Source organism: Brassica oleracea, chromosome C5, assembly GCF_000695525.1.
Source record: "Brassica oleracea var. oleracea cultivar TO1000 chromosome C5, BOL, whole genome shotgun sequence".
Taxonomy (NCBI): Eukaryota; Viridiplantae; Streptophyta; class Magnoliopsida; order Brassicales; family Brassicaceae; genus Brassica; species Brassica oleracea.
Window position 1 is genome coordinate 798,435 of NC_027752.1, and position 19,526 is coordinate 817,960.

The following is a 19,526-nucleotide window of genomic DNA, read 5'->3' on the forward strand; positions in this document are numbered from 1 at the left end:
AATTAGTGGACTAATAACCACTATAAAATCGCTATTTTTTAGAGAAACGGAGACAACAAAGGTTCAAAACCTCTTTGACCTCCTTTATATGTTACTGAAGGATGCAACTATGCATTAAAACCGTATTTCATATTTTTCAATTTTCTCAAAGTCTTTGTGTTAACCCCTACGAAAATATTTTGTTTTTCGGTAAATGCTCTATATAGTGAAGCCTATTGTCTTTAGTGTTATTTAAAAATTTTAAACACATTATAAAATTGTACTAAATGTATATTAAACTCTTTTTCATAGTACTTGAAGATCGTTTTAATTTGTTTGTCAATTAATTTAGTAAAACAGCATAATACTCCCTAAATTGGTGGACTAACCACTATAAAATCGTTATTTTCTATTAAAACAGAGACGACAAAGGTTCCAAACCTCTTTGACCTTCATCATATGTTAGTGAATAATGCAACTATGCATTAAAACTGTATTTTCGTATTTTAGTTTTTTCTCAAAATTTATGTGTTAACCCCTACAAAAATATTTAGTTTTTCTGTAAATGCTCTAGATACTGAAGCCTATTATCTTTAGTGTTGTTTTAAAATCTCTAAACACATTCTACATTTGTATTAATGTATATTAAAATCTATTTCATGGTACATGGGAATCGTTTTAATTTTTGGTCAATTAATTTAGTAAAACTTTATAATACTTCCTAAAATGGTGGACTAACCACTATAAAATTGTTATTTTCTATAAAAAAACGGAGACAACAAAGTTTCCAAACCTCTTTGACACTCATCATATTTTAGTGAAGGATGCAACTATACATTAAAACATTATTTTCATATTTTTGAATTTTTCTCAAAATCTATGTGTTAACCCCTACAAAAATATTTAGTTGTTCAGTAAATGCTCTATATACTGAAGTCTATGATCTTTAGTGTTGTTTTAAAATTTCTAAACACATTCTATATTTGTATTAATGTATATTAAAGTTTCTTTAATTTTACATGGACATCTTTTTAATTTTTTTTTCAATTAATTTAGTAAAATTTCATCATACTCCCTAAATTGGTGGATTAACCACTATAAAATAGCTATTTTGTAGAGAAACTGAGACAACAAAAATTTCAAACCTCTTTTACTTTCGTCATATGTTAGGGAAGGATGCAACTATGCATTAAAACAATATTTTTCATATTTTTGAATTTTTTTCAATACGAAAATATTGATTTTTTCAATAAATGCTCCATATACTGAAGCCTATGATCTTTAGTGTTGTTTTAAAATTTCTAAACATATTCTTCATTTGTATTAATGTATATTACTCTCTTTCATTGTACATAGGCATCATTTTAATTTTTTGTCAAATAATTTAGTAAAATTTCATAATACTCCTTAAATTGGTGGAATAACCACTATAAAATCGTTATTTTATAGAGAAACGGATACAACAAAAGTTCCAAACCTCTTTGACCTTCATCATTTGTTAGTGAAGGATGCAACAATGCATTAAAACAATATTTTCATATTTTTGAATTTTTTTTAAATCTATGTGTTAACAATCCTACGAAAATATTGAATTTTTTAGTAAATGCTCTATATACTAAATCCTATGATCTTTAGTGTTGTTTTTAATATTAAATTCTCTTTCACGGTACTTGAACATCGTTTTAATTTTTTGTCAATTAATTTATTAAAACTTCATAATACTCCTTAAATTGGTGAAATAACCACTATAAAATCGTTAGTCTTAAGAGTGATTGTACTCTACTCATTCACCCTTTGAGTTCTTTCTTTATAAACTCTAAACATCCAACTCTAATCATCCAGTCACAATGACTAAACCATTGAAATCATCTCGTAAAAAACCGCATCTAAGTAATCAAATAACAAGAGTAATGGTACATCCAACAAGTCTTATTCCTACCTGATGCTAGAGTGAAAACACAACAATAATATTGAAGTACTGCAATGTATGAAAGATATCGTAGAAAAAATAGCAACGTGTCCTTGTTGTTGTTGTTTACCCCACGCCACGCCTAAGGTCTCGTGGAGTCTTGTTTCTTGATGGATATCGTCCACAAGAGATCTGAATCCGACTCGACTGTGATTTTCTCCCCTTTAACCATATTCGATGTACTTATCAATCCACCAAACCTCATCTCAGTGTCGTCTGAAAACAAATGTAAACCATGGTTAGACCAATATGATGGCTTTAAGAAAGATGTTAAACAACACTGAGATCGGTTTGATGTAACTTACTGAGATCCCATTGAAGCCCCGTGGTTGTGGTTTTGGCAGATGGAGCGCCGATAGGGATAAGTCCACAGTGAGGTCCTTGGAGAGAAGGCTGAATTCGAATCTCGTGTCGATGAGTCTTTGGAAGGAGTTGGATGAGGCAGTCATCAGACAAAAGGATTATCCTAGTGTCTGGATATCGATACAAGACGTTGAGATTACCGGCTTCGTGATCAAATCTTCCCCCGAGTGCCCCTGTTGCAAGAATCTGGAGCTACCAGAAGAAAGAAAGCAAAAAAAAAAGGGTGAAACAAAATGAAACACATAGCTTTTAGGCTATGAGAAAGATTGAAATGCTTAACTTACTCTGCAGGTCTCTTGATTCAGCGTAGAGTCACGGATAAACAAGATGCATTTATCAAGATCAGTGGTGTCTTGATCATGAGATTCATCTATCACTTTAGTTCCCTGGAGAAAGGAAACACCAAATTAGAACAATCAATCAAAAGCAGAGAAAGACACACCATACAATGTGATTCTTATACAATAATACAGAACGGAAGAACAACAAATACACACAACAAGAAGCTTACCAAGCTTTGATAAAAGTGGAGGACATCAAGGCGAATAGAGTCCATATCTCCCTTGATAACATCTGGCTTATACCTAAAGACATTTACATACATCCTCAGAACCACCTCTGCAAGTTTCTTAATAGGTACAAAAAAACAGACTGAGTTTTGGCTATAAAGACAAGAACTTTCCAGTTTCTCGAAAAAATCAAAATTTCTATATACAAACAAACCATCAGTTGTCAGATCATAAACAGATAAGAGTTTGAATCCATAGGCTTCTCAATATCTTCAGACAGAGACTATTTCTTTTTTTCCAATAAACCATCCCCAAAATTTTATTTTTTAAATCAGTCTCCCTAATTCAAAAGTTTCAGACAAGATAAAAGATGCGGAAACAGACAAAACCTGTTACGGATGAGGAGAGCGTCTTCGCGAGGGAAGAAGAGAGGTAACTCGTCGTAGATGCGATTAGCGCCTCCATCAGCACAAACACGGAGTTTTGCTGTTCTAACACACACAACATTCGAAACGAATAAACAAACCTGATAAAAAATAATTACCCAACACAGAGAGAGTATCATCATCTATCTTTGTCCGAATAGAGAGAAAAGGAGGTACCATGTTCCCAGAGAAGAGGAGTGAATCGTGGTAGATTCTGGTTAAGAACGACGATAGCGTATGCTGAAGCTTCGTCGGCGGGAATCGACGGGAGGAGAAAGCTCGAAGAGTGAATCATTACTTCTGACATCGGAAACGGCGAGATGAGATGGATCGTCTGTCTCTGTAATGATTTATATTAAATTGATATAAATACATATAAGCGAACCGACCAAAAGGGTTGACTTTTCAAAGATTGATTTGGTTAAAAAGGTGGGCCACGTCTTATTATATTAGTCCTGTGACGTCGTTTTACTATTGTTTCTTCTTCCTTTTCCTGACCATTGAAAAGGTATCTTTATAACCTATAGTTCCTATTTTATTCTTCATTCTTTTTTTTTTTTTTTTTAAAGTAGAGATATTTTCCTTGCAATTGTATTATTGTTACTGACATCTTTCCAGAAGATCAACTTGGCCTCGCATGAAATCAAACATTTTTGTATTTTCAAAGGAACACCATTAAAACAAAGAGAAAGCGAAATCTAATTAACTTGTTAAAAATAGTAACTATTCCTAGTAATAGAACAGGTTAGTGGACCGTTGTTTTCATATCCAAATTGTGCATTGTCCCTTCAGCCAATAAGAGGATGGATGCTCTTGTAGAAATCTCATTATCTAGTTCAGTGAATTTTCAACCAACATAGTAAAAGAAACAAAAAAAAATAAAGATGGAAATAAATAACAAAATAACCAGTTAAATAACTAAACCTTCTCTATATACATAGTAGTTCAGAGTACATCATTAAGCACCATTAAGCATGTAATAATAGATTGCACATCGGATGTTTCTCGAGCGAACAAAACATTTTTAGATCATTCAAGAGGATTCTTCTCTCTCTTAAAGGATCAACGAGAGTTTTTTCAATATGGATAAAGGGAAAAACAAAAAACAACTTCCATGCCTCCGCTCTGTTTTATCTTTACATGAAGTAGCTGAGTGACGTCTTCTTCCTTGAACCTCCTTCTCCATATAGCTCGTTCCACTGCTGAAGCTCGTTCATGTTCGATGAATCAGTCGACACACTCGCACACACCTACAACACGACACATATCCATTCAATCCCAAATGTTATAAACTATTGTGTCAATGTTTTCAGTCTCTCAAACCTGTTCATGTGCGGTCTTGAAATCCTTCATGTTCAAGGGTCTAATGTCAGTACTATTATACAACTGCGGCATTGGTCGGTTTTCGGCTTGAGCTACACTTCTCTCCTGCGAGTCACAAACACAGCATTGAGTTCTGGTTTATAGAACCACAAATGTAAAATAACACACTGTGATGTTAAAGATAAGAGCCAAAACCTTCTTTTCCTTTTCCAGTATCTCTCGGATGGGTAGATGTGCTGCGGTCACGCAAAGATTCTGCAAACCCAAAATGGTATGATGTTTAAGAAACAGGCTTTTATATTTTTAAAACTGGATGGAGAGAAATAACAGACCTTCAAGTCACTCCCAGAGTACCCATCTGTCATGTTGGCTATAGCTTCCAAATCTACGTCCTCTGCCATCTCTTCTTTTGCCAATATTACGCTCAAGATCTTCGATCTGTTTGCTGAATCCGGCAGATTAACCATCAACCTGAACATCAGAATACCAACTCTTTAGCGATGCTGCTTCGAAGATGACATGAAACAGAGAATCATTTGACAGTTTATTTACCTTCGCGGAAGCCTTCTAATCACAGCTTCGTCAAGGTCGAATGGCCTGTTGGTAGCAGCTAGCACTAAAACTCGTTCTTTATCCTTTGTGCGCAAACCGTCCCAGTTTATCATGAATTCGTTCTTCATCTTACGCATAGCTTCATGTTCTCCTGGATTCTCCCTTCTTCCCAACATGCTATCAACCTATATAATTTCGTTTCCAATTCAAAACATATTCAGAAGGCATAAGAAAAGGGAAACTAAACGAGCATTCAAAGAAGCATAAAGCAGAAGAGAGCTGTTTTGAAAAAGTCTCGCAACATACCTCATCAACAAAGATGACGCTCGGAGCTATCTTACTTGCTAAAGAGAAAACGGCTTTTACATACTTCTCTCCCTCACCAAACCACTACAAAAACAAAATCTAAACGTCAAGTCTAATCTCAAGGACATATTCATGAATCAGGTCACAGTTCTTAGAAATATATACCTTCGAAGTAATGCTGGACATTGAAATATTGATAAAGTTTGCACCAGCCTCAGTTGCAACTGCCTTTGCCAGCATAGTCTTCCCTGTACCAGGCGGTCCAAACAACAGTATACCCTTTGTAGGCTGCATTTAAAAATAAAACCAGTTATATTTCAGTTTCTAAAGAAGAGGGAGTGGAAACAGACAATTGAAAGTGAAAAAGCGACAAGGTACCTTTGTGAGCTGGCCTTTGCCAAACAATTCAGGTCTTTGAAGAGGAAGCATCACCAACTCCTTCAAGGTGTCTTTCACATTTTCCAACGCCCCAATATCATCAAACGAAACACCAATATCGCTTGGAGGAATGACGTCTGATAGTAGCTTCTTCTCGAATTCATTCTCAGTAACAACATCCTGTAATGACATAGCATAGTAATTATTAAAATAATAAACTTGGTTAGCGTAGGGAGGCAATGACGTAAGAAGGATTATGAATATTACTTTGAGAGATTTCTTTGTGCTCTTGTTTTCGTTTTGAATCCCATGCAACACCTGCAGGCCATATGTGATGCTGCCGGAACACATGCCAAAAAGGTTATATTTTCAAGAAAATATCACAAGAAACAATCCTAGTTATATACTACAGGGCTCTTATTCAAAAAGCTCACTTTTCGGCAGAGATGATAAGCTTGTTGTCTTTGACCGTCGGTTCTGAGCAGGTCATAAGATGGTGACTGAAAGCCCAGCCAACCACTTTCTCCACGCCTAATAATCATAAAGTTGTGGGTTAGCCAAATAACCAAAGACTCGAGGAAAAAGACAGAAAAGGAAAGAGGGACGAAAGATCCCACTATCAGTCGGAAGGGATTGATCTTTGATGCACAAGGTTTCGAGGTCAGGGCACTCCAGACGGTTTTTGCTAAGAACCTGCAAGAATCATTGAAAAGGACATAAGCAAACACACAAAAGAAGAAATAACCAGCGACATGGGATATCATTCAAAAACGCTCACCGCACGGATGCTTGAAAGATTAGCTTGAGCCTTTAGGATCTCTGTATCACGTTCGAGTTTCTCCTTCCAGTCCAACAGCAAAGCTTCGTCCTATTATATTTTTAGAAGAAAAGAAAATGTCATAAGAAAGAAAAAAATGATACCAGAAAAGAGAACAGGATCATACCTCAGGTAACTGGATGGTCACTTTGTTAGGAAATAGCCTAGTGATTTGTTTCAGTGATTTAGGCATTTCTTTGTTCCTATCCTGCAGTCTACCACCAAAGTTATCCTGCAGACGACATGAAAACAACTCTCTACGTATAAAAGGGAGATAGTTTATATATTTTTGCATACGCATGGATAATGTTAAAGAAAGAGTCGGGTTATCATACCGGAAATGCAAGATCCAGCAATGTTGTCTGGTTGCTGCCAAACTTTGTGAACAAGAAACCTCCAGGATGGGACTGAAGATGAAATATCAAAAGAGGTCAACTAATCATTTTGAAAAGAAGATGAGAATAATTAAGACGGCTTAAGCATACAAAAATAGAGTTCAAATAGAATTCATACTTTCTCCTTTCGGTTGTCCAATTGGGTTTGCGAGGCTATGACAACAACATTCTCCGGTAATTTCTCAAGCTTGCTCTTCAAAGTTACATACACTTCCGTGTTCCCCGACACAGATTTATCAATGTCTTTCAAGAACAATATCAATGACCCTTTTTCACTTTCGTTAGTAAGCACCTACAGTATCATTCAAAGAGGTTATAAAGGGACTACTAAGCAGCGCTCTTCAAATTAAATAGAGAGGCAGTAAAAGGTGGTGCTAAGAACTACCTCAAAGATTTCATTAATGGCAAGTCTATCAGCATTGTCACTGGAATAACTATCTAACCGAAGTGAAGTAGCTGCACACAACGAATGTCATTAGTACAATTAACTTTTGACGCAAATGCGTAGATATTAAAAGGAAAATTACCAGTACAAAAGAAACCACGGTCCTTTTCGCATAGACCACCAAGATCATTGCCATCTACTATCGGTCTATCAAATCTAACCCCGATTTTTGAAGATACATTGTCTTCAAACGCAAGGAGTACTTTGCCCTGCAAACCTGTTGTCGGTCCCCTAGATAGAATAGCACTAAAAAGGAAACAAAACTGTGTTATGATTACAACAATCTACATCAGAAGAAAAAAATGAGAAGAGAAACGACAAACAATACCTATGTGCGGTATGGAAAGAAGTAACTGAAGAAGTTGCAGGGCCTACAAACTTCACTCGATCACCTAATAATTACAGAAATGCTGTTCAATAAAACAGAATGTGGCACAAAAACGAAACTGAAATATAATGCGTATATAATCATACCAGTTTTAAAGGTGTAACTTTTAGAGGTTGCGGTTGACACTTCTTGCCTCATAACAGCCTGAGAATTCAATGTTGATCCACCTGTTATATCAGCCTCAACACTTGAAGTTGGTTTCTTATGCTGCATGACGGCAGCATGTGCAGCCGCCTGTACGGCTCGTTTGGCAATCACAGTTAATCTTTCACGCCTGGAACTATCTTTGGAAGAATCTGATTCCTTAGCTGTTGGTCCCTGAAGCCACACATTCAAAGAGCGTCAATTTAATACCAATATACTCACGATACAATATCAGACGCTCAAATGACGAGAAAAATATAAAAGGCTAACTGGAAGTTTACCCCAGGTAATAAGAGTGTGTCAACAATCATCAATTTGGCCCCATAATTTTTCGCAAGCGCTTTTGCTAAAGCTTCCTGATATATCTCAGAGCCTTCAAATATACCATATGAAAATTTTGTTATGCAAATAGATAAGAGAAACAAAATAATTAAAAAATTATATTCAGAGTTTCGTTCATACCAGCTGGCCCAGAGAGCAAGATACGGGGACACACTGTCGACAGGTCTGATGCATACTTTGCAAACTTGCTTTCAGACTTCATATGGACATATGTTGATGCTATCAAAACATCCTTAGTTGTGCCACTGACAAACGCAGAGAATTGTTTATCAAAATATGGAAGATCACAATACGTGTTGTCCATCTTATCATAGTTTGTATAACTGACCTTAAAAAGTATGGGAAGTTCTCAAAAGAAACTTCTATGTCCTGAGGATTGAGTACTCCTGCTCGCAGAAAATCCTTATGTGCTTGACGTCTGGTTGCCACCGAAGCTGATGAACTGTCACACTCTTTCGGCACTTCCTTCACTTCCCTTCCATCATCCTTCAGTATTTTGGAAACGTTACCCCTTAAATCAAGTAGGCGCAAAAATATTGGTCTAATTTCATATCCAGGACCAGGAATACTTACACCTTCTTCAGTTTCTTGAGATGGATCCATTCCGTTTCCATCAGCATTAAGGTCATCGTTGGCAGTTAAAGAGGGTGAGACAACTGATTTATCCGCCGAAGCAATCGCAGCATGATCATTGCTACTATCCGCATCATTCATATCAACATCCGGAATGCAATCATCGGAGCTAGAAGGCAGCACAGAAACCTCTGGATTTTGCTGCATTTTGCCGTTTTTAGCAGGAGGTGGTAGAAAAGGGAGATTGTGTATCTTTCTTAAAGACGCCAATAGAGAACATGATGAAGAGTCTCCTGCTCTTGTCTCAACATGAAGCCCTTTCCGAGGGGCAGCACTTTGCGCTTCGAAAATGCTCACTGAAGAAGCTCTATCTGGTGCAGCTAGATTCTCATCTTTCAGAGGCTGAAAGATCTGAACACTATGTCAAGGAAACAAAACAATATACCACCAACATCATAGATAGATAGATAAAAAGAAAAGAACAATGTGATCATAGCTTTCCAGAACACTCTTAAAAGGATACATAAGCATGCTTCCCAGGGTTGCTGAAGACAACCTCATCACCACCCCGCAGATGAACACAAGTGCTCTTTTGATAAACCTTGCCATTGACCTGAACAAGAACTCCAGTCCCAATTATCTCCAGCGAGGCAACTGAAGGACCTCCCTGCTGCTAATTAAAAAAAAAAAAAAAAAAAAACATTATAAGTGAAAAAGTTAGGCTAGTAGAAAACTTAACCAAACAGATAGACTTTCATACCTCCATCTGCCTCAGTTCACATAGAACGCTAGGCATGGACTGATCTTTGATAGATAAATCGCATCCTCGCCGTCCAACAGTAAACACAGGGCCTCTCATGACACGATGAGGGTTCTGAAACCGCAAATAAACAACATGATTAATACTCAACTAATGTGCATTGTCAGCTATAAACCCCACTAGGCTTCAGTACACTGAGCACCACGGCACACATGCAAAAGAACATACTGACACAGACCTGTGGATACTGAGAAATAAGCTTCGCCCAAGGAGCCTTAGTCCGCTTCAGCCACAGCTTCTCAGCTTTTTTAGACTTGTCAGCTTCAGCCACAACTTCACCTGTAAAGATATGCAGAAAATAAAAAAAAAAAGGATTTTGTTTCTTTCATAAAAGAATAAACTTTTTTTCTTCAAACATGCAACATGCAAAAACCAAACCTGTGGGTGTTGGCGTCACCAAGCCTTGGACTTGTTGGTTAGTGTCGGCATCAGGACAGCTCGCATCGTTTGCAATAACTGGATCATTAGTTCCCAGCTTCGAAGGCTCTCCAGATTCGGATCCAGGAGCCGAAACAGGGTTCTGATTATTCTCAATCGGCGCATCACTCGCCGCCGACGAAGACCCCGCCGGTTCCGCCGCCGTCGCCTAGGGTTTCGGATCCAAAAGAAAACTCAAAATCAAAACGAAATTGGGAATCAAGAAGCGGAAAATCAAACAATTGGTACTCCGATCTTTAACCTTGGAGCGTTTGGTAGGGCGTGACGATGAAGTTTCGGGAGGAGAGTTCCGCTTTGAAGCGGATGAGCTGCGTCTTGTCTCCACCATGATTGTCTAGAAACGAATCTCTCTTCTTGTTCGCCGCCGCTTTGATCCCCCTAATCAGAAACGCTTCGAAAGAAAGAGGAGATTTTCGCAAAGGAACGATTTTTACTGCAAAGCTTTGTTTTTGTATATATACACATTAATATCTCCTTTTTCCTAATATTTCTAAAAAGGAAAAACAATTGTTACATTATTATTATTTTTTTTATTTTAAGAAAGTAATTTCGTATCAATTGTTTTTTTTTTTTATAAAAGACAAAACGTTAATTAAAAACAAAATCAGCTCCACTTGAGAGCTTTTGACCCCCAGAAAACAGATAATTTAGTTTGGATATTTGATGGGGAGTAGATTCTCTCTTTAGCTTATTGTCAAGTAGATATTTATTAAAAAATCTAAAGTCCAACAGTCAATATTTGTTTTTTTTTTTCCCAAAAAAAGAGAGACCAATTATTATTAATGGTTTATAAAAGACCGATAGAATATTCTGCATGCTAATGTTTAGACCTGTTCATATAATAATGACAGCTTGGTATGCGTCTATCTATCGCAGTCCAAGTAGCGTAGTTTACAACAGCCTCACAGCAAATCCACTTGATCATCATCCAAAAGTTGTAGTACTCTTTCTATTTTTCAAGTTGCATGTTTTTTAGATTGTTACATAGTTTACAAGATTTGTTAACATATTAAATCTAGATGAATAAAATAAATGCTAAGCGCTTTGGACATTTAATTCTCTAGTATTTGTACGCATGTCTTCAATTTTGGGTTTGTAGATTGTAGTAAAGAGATGTAACCACCAAGCTACTTAACAGTTGATGTTGTATTAAACACGTGAAATAGTCCCGCCTTTATATATAGACTGAGTAATAAACTAATTATTAAAATCAAAGCTATTACAATCAGAAAAATGTAATTGGGTAACGACCTATGGTGTTGTGTGTGTTTCGGGCCCATTAAGTTAACCCGTATTGGAATCTGATGATCCAATATGCTTTACGGTTGTTTTTTATATGCCTAGAACGCACTCAGTAATATATATTGGATTAGCCGGAAAACATCGGAATACCTTCGGACTAATATCATGGAAGTAGACCGATCATCTGTTGCAACCCAACATGTAAACTAATTGGACCGAAACTCAAACTCAAACCCATACTAACCAAATAGTGATAATTTAAGCTCTACAGTTGCAACTGATAGTAATAAATATTACTCCCACGTTTTTATATTTTTGAAGGTTTTACATGTATTAAAAATATTACTCTCCCATTTATGGATACTTTGTTTTTGTGATAAATTATAGTATATAATTATGATCTATCAAAATTTAATAAATATAATTAATATATTAAATTTTACAATTTACCATTATTACTTAATAAAAATATATTATAAAAATTAAAAATGTAATCGTAAAACAATTTTTTCTCTATTAAAGATTATTTTGAAACTGAGAGAGTAACAAAATCATCATAAATTACCGTAAAATTTTGAATTCAAATTCTCAGTATTTAATTTTTTACATATTTTATTAGTGAGAAAAGAAAAAGGTAAAGCAATATAAAGTCAACATCGTTAACATGTTTGTTAGTTGTTAGGGTTTAGGTTGAGAGTTGGTCGCTTAGAGCACGTTTATCGCGGATCTTAAATGCGTTCCTTAAATTATTTACAATTAAAATTAAAGAAAAAAATGGCATTAAACTAAGATGCGTGACTTAATTAGGAGATGGAAAGGACGTTCCTTACCAGTACGTGTCACAATATTATAGGTATTTTCTCTTTTTCCTCATAGTTTTGGTTCTTTTTGCATTAACTCCAACTTAAATTAATTACTTTAAAATTCACTAAGAACCAAAGCATGGTTTCACCAATGAACATGCTCTTATGTAGTTTATTTACAGCTTGAGCATCGCATCCACACACTTTTTCAGCAACCGAGAAACCCAGTTACTTAATTGGAACGCGGTAAAACCAAACCTGGTTTTAAATAAACATAGGCCTTGTACTATTATTTGTGCAAGATAGTACACATGAATATTCAAAGCTTATAGCACAACTAAACACTTAATGGATCATACAACAACCCAAGATTATTCACATCCAAATCCAACTTATATGAGTACCGTACAAATTATAAGAAACCATAAAGAAGAGAAGAACTTGTTCTTGACACCTAACTCCTACAACGAGCAATAGCACTGCAACCACGACTATAAGGATTAGCCTGAGCTCCGTTCTGGCAATTGTAATAAGACGCCCCTCTTCTCGAACAAGGGACACTGTTCCGCTTCAAAGCTTGATAGCTTATGTACTTTGTTGTCGCCAATATTCTTCTGTTGATCTCTGAGTCCATCTCCTCTTCCTCTGTTCCGATACAATCTGCTATTGAACCGTGGCAGCCTGAGGAGCCATGGACTCCCGTCGAGGACCATTCTAGACCCTTGAGGTCATCGGTGAAGCCGGCTTGGATCAGAGGTGAAGAGATGATTAAGAAGATGCTGACTATCATAACGGTTGGGAACAGAGAAAAAGACTTGGCCATTTTTTTCCTTTCTTTCTTTAGGTTTCTATTGTATGCATCCTTGTTGCTTAACTTATGTTTATATATATACCTTGGCGAGTGCGTGGATAAAAGTTTTGTTTTTGTTAGTGGTTGAACATGTTTTTTTTTTTTTTTTTTTTATGCTATTTATTATCAAAATTAAGTGATTTTGTTTAATAGATAAATATTTAAACATTATAGAATGTATTATGGTATTTACATAAATGCCATTTGACAATGAGATTCAAAAAAGATTAATGAATGATTTTTTTTTTTTTTTTGAAACACGATTAATGAATGATTTATTAATGGAGATTTGTTGGGAGTGGTTGGATATTTGTTAGAACTGACACGAAATGTACCAAAACAATTTGATATATTTGAGCGGTCAAGCGTTTTCTCACTATCCATTTGAATGTTTTTTTTTTGTTTTTATATTAATATTATCATATTTTCATAATGATCTGAAAGCACTGAATCTTTAAGCTATGATTTGTTTTCACTTGCACAACGACTATGAGAAGAGTTGGGCTATCGCTATCCCAAGCAAACAAGGACAATAAAACCTAATCCCTCTTTACCTAATCTAAAATAATCGATAATTATTAGACTAGCACTTTCTAACGAAATCACGTTTAAAAATAATACAAACCTCTTTAAGAATACCAAATTTTGTTTCTCACCGAATCATAACGCGTTGCATAACAGCATTCAAACATCTTTAGATCAATGAATCAGTCTGTTCATCAAGACATGAATTGATGATACTTAAGAGAAAATTCTTGGAAGACCATACAAAATTAACGTCCTTTTGAACTGTGTTATCAACCTCATGGACTTGTTGTGAACACAGCCAAACAACACATAGCTTTCTTCTCCCATTTGCTCTCTCTAGTCTCTTGTAAGATTTTATGAAGATACATATAACATACGATATGTCCCCATGTAGCATCACAGTTTCCTCCTTCGAGATCTCAGCACAATTATATTAGTATATATATGATTAGTTTGAAATATTTTTTCTTCTTACAATTTTGAAAAAGTTCACTAATTTTCTTACAATTATAATATTAGGTTACAGTTTTGAAAAATGTTAAAGTCTAACTTTAAAATATGATTGTTAAATAAAAATCTGTTTTTATATATCAAGACTCATAACTGAAGATTACATGCAAATCAATATCTCATTAAACCGAAAAGCAGCGTACACACATGAAAAAAGAAAAAAAAGAACAGAGAAAACAGAGTTTATGGGAATTGAGCAATGAGGTCATCCCCACATTTATTCAGTCTTTGTGATTAACATTTTTGATTTAAAAAATCCACTCAAAGGAGGATCTTCTGAGAAGAAGGCCTAGAAGTGATGTCAGCAACCCAAGCTCTGACATGTGGACGCTCATCAAAGAGCTTCTTAGTTGGAGTACCAAGCAAGTACTGAATCACAGGGATATGGTGAAGATCGACCAAAGTGAAGTGATCACAAGCCAAATACTTAGACTCACCAAGCCTAGCTTCGTAGTTGTCAAGCACTCTGCCTAACTTAACCTCTTCTTCTTTAACAACAGCTTGGTCTGTGGTCAAACCAAAGAAGTTCTTGAAGATTTGTTCCCAACCAAGCTTTGAAGCAACTGAGTCAAACTCATGAGCTTCTATTTCCATCCCCATGGCCAAGATTGCCATGTTCTTGGAGCCAGGCGAGAGAAGTTGGTTTCCTTTGTCCGCGTATTCATGAGCTATGTATTGAGTAATTGCTCTTGATTCTGCACAAAGAGAGATGAAAAAAATCCAGTTTAAATTTTGAGTGTTTATGCTTTCTTCACAAAATCAAAGATTATCCAAGATTAGGCATCGATACCAAAACTGATAGATTCAACCGGTTTGATTTATAAACCGATCATTAATATATTTTTGCTTCACACTAAACCGAATCTGAATTTAGTCTAGTTGAAGTGAACCAAACTAAAGATTCAAAAATTAAGAGTTGTTTACCGAAAAGCTTGAAGTCTCCATCTTCAAAGGCTGGAATTTTACCAAAAGGCTGCAAAACAATTTTCAAGATTTTCAGACCAAGATTCTCATTACTATATATATCTTTTTTTATCTTGAAATATTATATTATATTAGTATATACTTACGTTGCGGGAGAGGAAAGGCTCTTTCTTGTGTTCACCATCTTTGAGGTCGATATGAACAAGCTCGAAGTCGAGTTTTTTCTCGTGCAGAGCGATGAGAACTCGTCTCGTGGCTGTAGAAGCAGGGTGGCCAAAAACTTTGATTCCTGCCATTGACTGATTTTTTAAATATTTCTCTTGTATTTTTTTTTTTTGTATTTAAAAGTTGAGAGATCTTTGAGGTTGATGAAATAAATAAATAGACGGTAGAGTGTATTTATACAACTAAAACGGAGTACTTGGTGAATAAACAAAAACCAAACCGGCGGCACCAAACTTGAATACTCTTCGTCAGAGGATTAATTCAAAGTCAAGTTGATTATTGTGAAATAAGTAAGTTTGATTAATGTATATGATTCTTTGTTTCTATTGGTACAAGACTTTATAGGATTAAGTTAATGGTTTTTTTTTTGTCAAAATAATAAAGTTAATATAAAACATTATAATCAGAGAAATTATCAACCACCGGGGGTTGATAACGACCACTACTATAATACTCTTTTATCTACTCGTCAAAGTTTGACCGGTATAGTTGGGTTCACGTGTATTGTTGAGTTCCTCCGTCTAACCGAATATTTCATTTGATAGACTGAAAGGTAAACGCATGGTTGGTTACTTACACATTGGATCTAATCACTATCAAGATCAGTTTAACCTTATTTACTTAAATAAGTTTTACCATTTATTCATATATTGAACTTCTTATAAGCTCATAACACACGCACTTGCATACAAAGTTATTAGTTCTCATTAATTCTCCATCTCATTGTACCAGGCGTTGGCGTCACAAGCTTTCCTCCAAGCCGGTCTAGCCATAATCTTAGCCACCCACCTGTGTACGTTAGGCCGGTTCTCGAACAGTCTCTTTGTAGTTGTGTTCATAAGGTACTCTATATTAGGAAGATGAAAAAGATCAGCTAATGTGAATCTGTTACCAGCCAAGAACCTCGAAATTTTCAGTCGTTCTTCGTAGATATCTAGAACCTTCTCTAGCTGCGGCTCGGTTTCATTTACAACTTTATAGTCCGTCTTTAGACCTGTCATAGGCTTGATGGCTTGCTCGAAAGTGAGTGTCGTTGCGGGTGGATCGAACTCAAAAGATTCGATATACATCCACATTGTTTCTATTCCCATTTTCTTGTAGTTTTTGTGATTCAGGAGTTTTGAGCCTCTTGATCTATGAGTATTCTCGATGTATAGTGATATGGCTCGGGATTCTGAGGAAAATAAATGTCTATCAAAATAACTAAAATCGAAAGAATGTTCATCATGAGATCAGTTTAGTTGTAATCAAAACTTACCAGTTAACTTTAGATGTCCGTCTAGTAAAACTGGGACTTGACCAAATGGCTGCATATAAATAGATGGTTAAACATAAAACCTAAGATGTACCATAACTGTAATCACAAGTAATTAACTCATCTCTACTCTAGGGCAGAAAACCTTTTTTTTTTTTGTCAGCAAAACCATGTTAATTATGTATATACAGATCGATGATTCCGTTATTTATAAGTCGACCAAACATATATATGTAACAATAAAAAAGGGATTGACGATCATGAAATCAAAGCCAAAATTTACACCTAAACGTATCTTGAAACACAAGCAATCAAACGAGAGGTAAAACTTACATTAATAGAGAGAAAACTTGGCTTCTTCTGCTCGCCGGTTCTCAAGTTAACGGTGATGGGATAGTAAGAGAGACCTTTCTCATGTAGAACAGCCAAGACGCGCCAAGTGCTGGCGGAGTAAGGAAAGCCATATATCTTGTACTCTGCAACTTTATATTATCTCATCATATACTACTACGAAGACGAAGAGTGAGAATAAAACTCATAATATTATTGGTTTGAGAGAATCTGCTTCGAAACATCAAACAGAATTATATATCACATTCAACTGATATTTTTCTTTAAAAAACCAGAAATCTAGGTGTTATTATGCTTACCTTCTTTGTGAGCTAATGCGAATGGTTCATTAGAAATGGACATCATCATCATGAGAGAAAGCGTTACCAACAATCTAGAGAAACTCATTTTGCTACCCTCTCTCTCTCTCTCTCAACTCAAATTCTTTATGTTATTTCTTGAGATAGATTTGGTGTATATATCCAGGCAGAGACCATAACTATAATAATTACATTTCCTATTCAATTGGGTCAGCTAAACAATGTACAATGAAATGTTGAATAAAAGATTCAAAAGTTAAATTACTATAATGAGTACGTTGAATAATGAAATTTGATAAAGTAGATTATTTAATGAAGACCACCGACACACATGTTACATTCTAAAGATTTTTGATATTTTTATATTATCTTAGTTATTTAAAATCAATTATTTGATTATAGATTAAATAATTTTTATTTTCTATAAATAGAAATAAAGTTTATTTAATTTGATCACTTTCATTTTTAACACTCTATATTATGTTCTTTTTCTTCCACCTAATAATTGAACACACATTCAACATTTATCAACTACATAGATTTTATTTAATAAAATTAAATATCCTATTTCACTAATTAATCATTTTTCTTTTAATAAAGTGTTGAATCTTGAAAGTCTTAGGTGGATTCTTTACATGTAATTGTCAACTTCTTTCCTTAGTTTTTTCTTCTTCTTTTTTTCTTTGATAAACACCTTAGTTGTTTTTTCTTAATATTGACACATGTTCATCCTAAATTCACCATATTACTACTGGTGTAAATAAAACCAAGTAAAAGAAGTTTTGCCTTTTATTCATATAACATCAAACTTACATATAACAAATACAACAAGCTTCTTATAAGCTCATAACACCAGCTTATAAATATTAAAATAAAATAAACAGTCAAACGAGACACGCACACTTGCACATAAAATTCTTAATTTTCACTAATTCTTCTTCTTATCGTACCAAGCTTTGGCGTCACAAGCTTTCTTCCAAGCCGGTCTAGCCGTAATCTTAGCCACCCACCTGTGTACGTTAGGCCGGGTTTCGAACAGTCTCTTTGTAGTTGTGTTCATAAGATATTCTATATTAGGAAGATGAAAAAGATCAGCTAATGTGAATCTGTTACTAGCCAAGAATCTCAAGTTTTTCAGTCGTTCTTCGTAGACATCTAGAACCTTCCCTAGCTTCCTCTCGGTTTCATTTACGACCTTATAGTCCGCCTTTAGACCCTTCATAGGCTTGATGGTTTGCTCCCAAACGAGTATCGATGCGGGTGGATCAAACTCAAAAGATTCGATATACATCCACATTGTTTCTGTTCCCATTTTCTTGTAATTTTTGTGATTCAGGAGTTTTGTGCCTCTTGATCTATGAACAGTCTCGATGTATAGAGATATGGCTCGGGATTCTGAGGAAAATAAATATCTATCAAAATAACTAAAATCGAAAAATGTTTATCCTCAGATCAGTTAGTTGTAATCAAACTTTTAAAACTTACAAATAAACTTAAGATGTCCGTCTAGGAAAACTGGGACTTGACCAAATGGCTGCATATTATAAACAGATGGTTAAACATAAAACCTAAGATTTACCATAACTTTAAACACAAGTAACAGATCTCTAGGGCAGAAAACTGTGTTAATTATGGATGGATATTCAGATGATGATTCCTTGCTAAGTCACGTCGACCAAACAGATATATGTATCAATAAAAAAGGGATTGACGACCATGAATTTAGACCTAAACATATCTTGGAGCACAAGTAATCTAACGAGCGGTCCGTAAAACTTACATTAATAGGTAGAAAACTTGGCTTCTGCTGGTCACCGGTAGTCAAGTTGACGGTGATGCGATCGAACGAGAGACCTTTCTCGTGGAGTACAGCCAAGGCGCGCCTAGTGTTGGGGGAGGAAGGATAGCCATAAATCTTGTATCCTGCACCTATATTAACTCATTATATACTACGTACGTACTACTACGAAGAAGAGTAAGAATAAAACCCATCAAGCAAATCGTTATTCAGAATTGATCGTCAAAGGAAAACAATGTAGAAAATTTCAGAAATCTAGATATTATTATGAAGTACCATCTTTGTGAGCTAATGCGTATGCTTCATAAGAAATGGACATGATCACAATCATGATTTAGAGGAACTCATTTTTGCTACCTTCTCTATACACTGAAATGTTTTTTTTTTCTTGAGATGGATTTGGTGTATAGTATTTATATCATAGAGATAGAGCTTCAGAAATATGTATATTCGATTAATTAAAATGGGACATAACCATAATAGTTACGTTTTTCTATTTAATTTTGTTAATTAGTTAGTTTTAAATAAAATTAAGTATTGAAAGTATATGTCAAATTGTCAATGGCTAACATAAT

At 35.2% G+C, this 19,526-nt stretch overlaps 5 protein-coding genes and 1 pseudogene across 9 annotated transcripts; all 6 read right to left on the minus strand.

The window, feature by feature from the left end:
* Positions 1 to 1,765: 1,765 nt before the first annotated feature.
* Positions 1,766 to 3,592, minus strand: LOC106292740 (thiamine pyrophosphokinase 1-like). 3 transcript variants are annotated; one of them, XM_013728390.1, is made up of 6 exons: positions 3,423 to 3,591; positions 3,210 to 3,306; positions 2,823 to 2,895; positions 2,596 to 2,697; positions 2,254 to 2,497; positions 1,766 to 2,164 (listed from the first exon to the last, which is right to left on the minus strand). In XM_013728390.1, exons 1-6 carry the CDS (start codon positions 3,550 to 3,552, stop codon positions 2,031 to 2,033), a joined length of 780 nt encoding a protein of 259 aa, XP_013583844.1. In that variant the 5' UTR covers positions 3,553 to 3,591; the 3' UTR covers positions 1,766 to 2,030. The 3 variants fall into 3 exon arrangements, with proteins under 3 accessions (XP_013583844.1, XP_013583845.1, XP_013583843.1); XM_013728391.1 differs by having other exon boundaries at positions 1,811 to 2,164; positions 2,254 to 2,503; positions 3,210 to 3,311; positions 3,423 to 3,592; XM_013728389.1 differs by having other exon boundaries at positions 1,811 to 2,164; positions 2,254 to 2,503.
* Positions 3,593 to 4,155: 563 nt separating this feature from the next.
* Positions 4,156 to 10,630, minus strand: LOC106295258. 2 transcript variants are annotated; one of them, XM_013731114.1, is made up of 28 exons: positions 10,408 to 10,630; positions 10,107 to 10,314; positions 9,907 to 10,007; positions 9,669 to 9,782; positions 9,432 to 9,581; positions 8,909 to 9,319; positions 8,664 to 8,821; positions 8,456 to 8,580; positions 8,275 to 8,366; positions 7,936 to 8,167; positions 7,790 to 7,853; positions 7,544 to 7,707; positions 7,402 to 7,472; positions 7,135 to 7,308; positions 6,957 to 7,028; positions 6,749 to 6,853; positions 6,583 to 6,672; positions 6,422 to 6,497; positions 6,239 to 6,335; positions 6,072 to 6,141; positions 5,805 to 5,984; positions 5,592 to 5,714; positions 5,427 to 5,510; positions 5,121 to 5,305; positions 4,901 to 5,039; positions 4,764 to 4,823; positions 4,569 to 4,673; positions 4,156 to 4,495 (listed from the first exon to the last, which is right to left on the minus strand). In XM_013731114.1, exons 1-28 carry the CDS (start codon positions 10,492 to 10,494, stop codon positions 4,382 to 4,384), a joined length of 3,651 nt encoding a protein of 1,216 aa, XP_013586568.1. In that variant the 5' UTR covers positions 10,495 to 10,630; the 3' UTR covers positions 4,156 to 4,381. The 2 variants fall into 2 exon arrangements, with proteins under 2 accessions (XP_013586568.1, XP_013586566.1); XM_013731112.1 differs by having other exon boundaries at positions 8,664 to 9,319; positions 9,432 to 9,578.
* Positions 10,631 to 12,458: 1,828 nt separating this feature from the next.
* On the minus strand, positions 12,459 to 13,071 carry LOC106293670 (protein RALF-like 1). Its single transcript, XM_013729334.1, has one exon. The coding sequence runs from the start codon at positions 13,032 to 13,034 to the stop codon at positions 12,666 to 12,668; it is 369 nt and encodes a 122-aa protein (XP_013584788.1). The 5' UTR covers positions 13,035 to 13,071; the 3' UTR covers positions 12,459 to 12,665.
* Positions 13,072 to 14,191: 1,120 nt separating this feature from the next.
* LOC106293419 (glutathione S-transferase F6-like) lies at positions 14,192 to 15,475 on the minus strand. Its single transcript, XM_013729099.1, has 3 exons — positions 15,170 to 15,475; positions 15,024 to 15,072; positions 14,192 to 14,794 (listed from the first exon to the last, which is right to left on the minus strand). The coding sequence occupies exons 1-3, from the start codon at positions 15,317 to 15,319 to the stop codon at positions 14,361 to 14,363; spliced, it is 633 nt and encodes a 210-aa protein (XP_013584553.1). The 5' UTR covers positions 15,320 to 15,475; the 3' UTR covers positions 14,192 to 14,360.
* A 480-nt stretch (positions 15,476 to 15,955) lies between these two features.
* LOC106294072 (glutathione S-transferase F5-like) lies at positions 15,956 to 17,285 on the minus strand. Of its 2 annotated transcripts, none has more exons than XM_013729689.1 (4): positions 17,154 to 17,285; positions 16,837 to 16,979; positions 16,507 to 16,555; positions 15,956 to 16,422 (listed from the first exon to the last, which is right to left on the minus strand). In XM_013729689.1, exons 1-4 carry the CDS (start codon positions 17,239 to 17,241, stop codon positions 15,956 to 15,958), a joined length of 747 nt encoding a protein of 248 aa, XP_013585143.1. In that variant the 5' UTR covers positions 17,242 to 17,285. The 2 variants fall into 2 exon arrangements, with proteins under 2 accessions (XP_013585143.1, XP_013585142.1); XM_013729688.1 differs by having other exon boundaries at positions 16,837 to 16,985; positions 17,154 to 17,259.
* Positions 17,286 to 18,081: 796 nt separating this feature from the next.
* LOC106294187 lies at positions 18,082 to 19,308 on the minus strand (annotated as a pseudogene).
* Between the last annotated feature and the right edge of the window lie 218 nt (positions 19,309 to 19,526).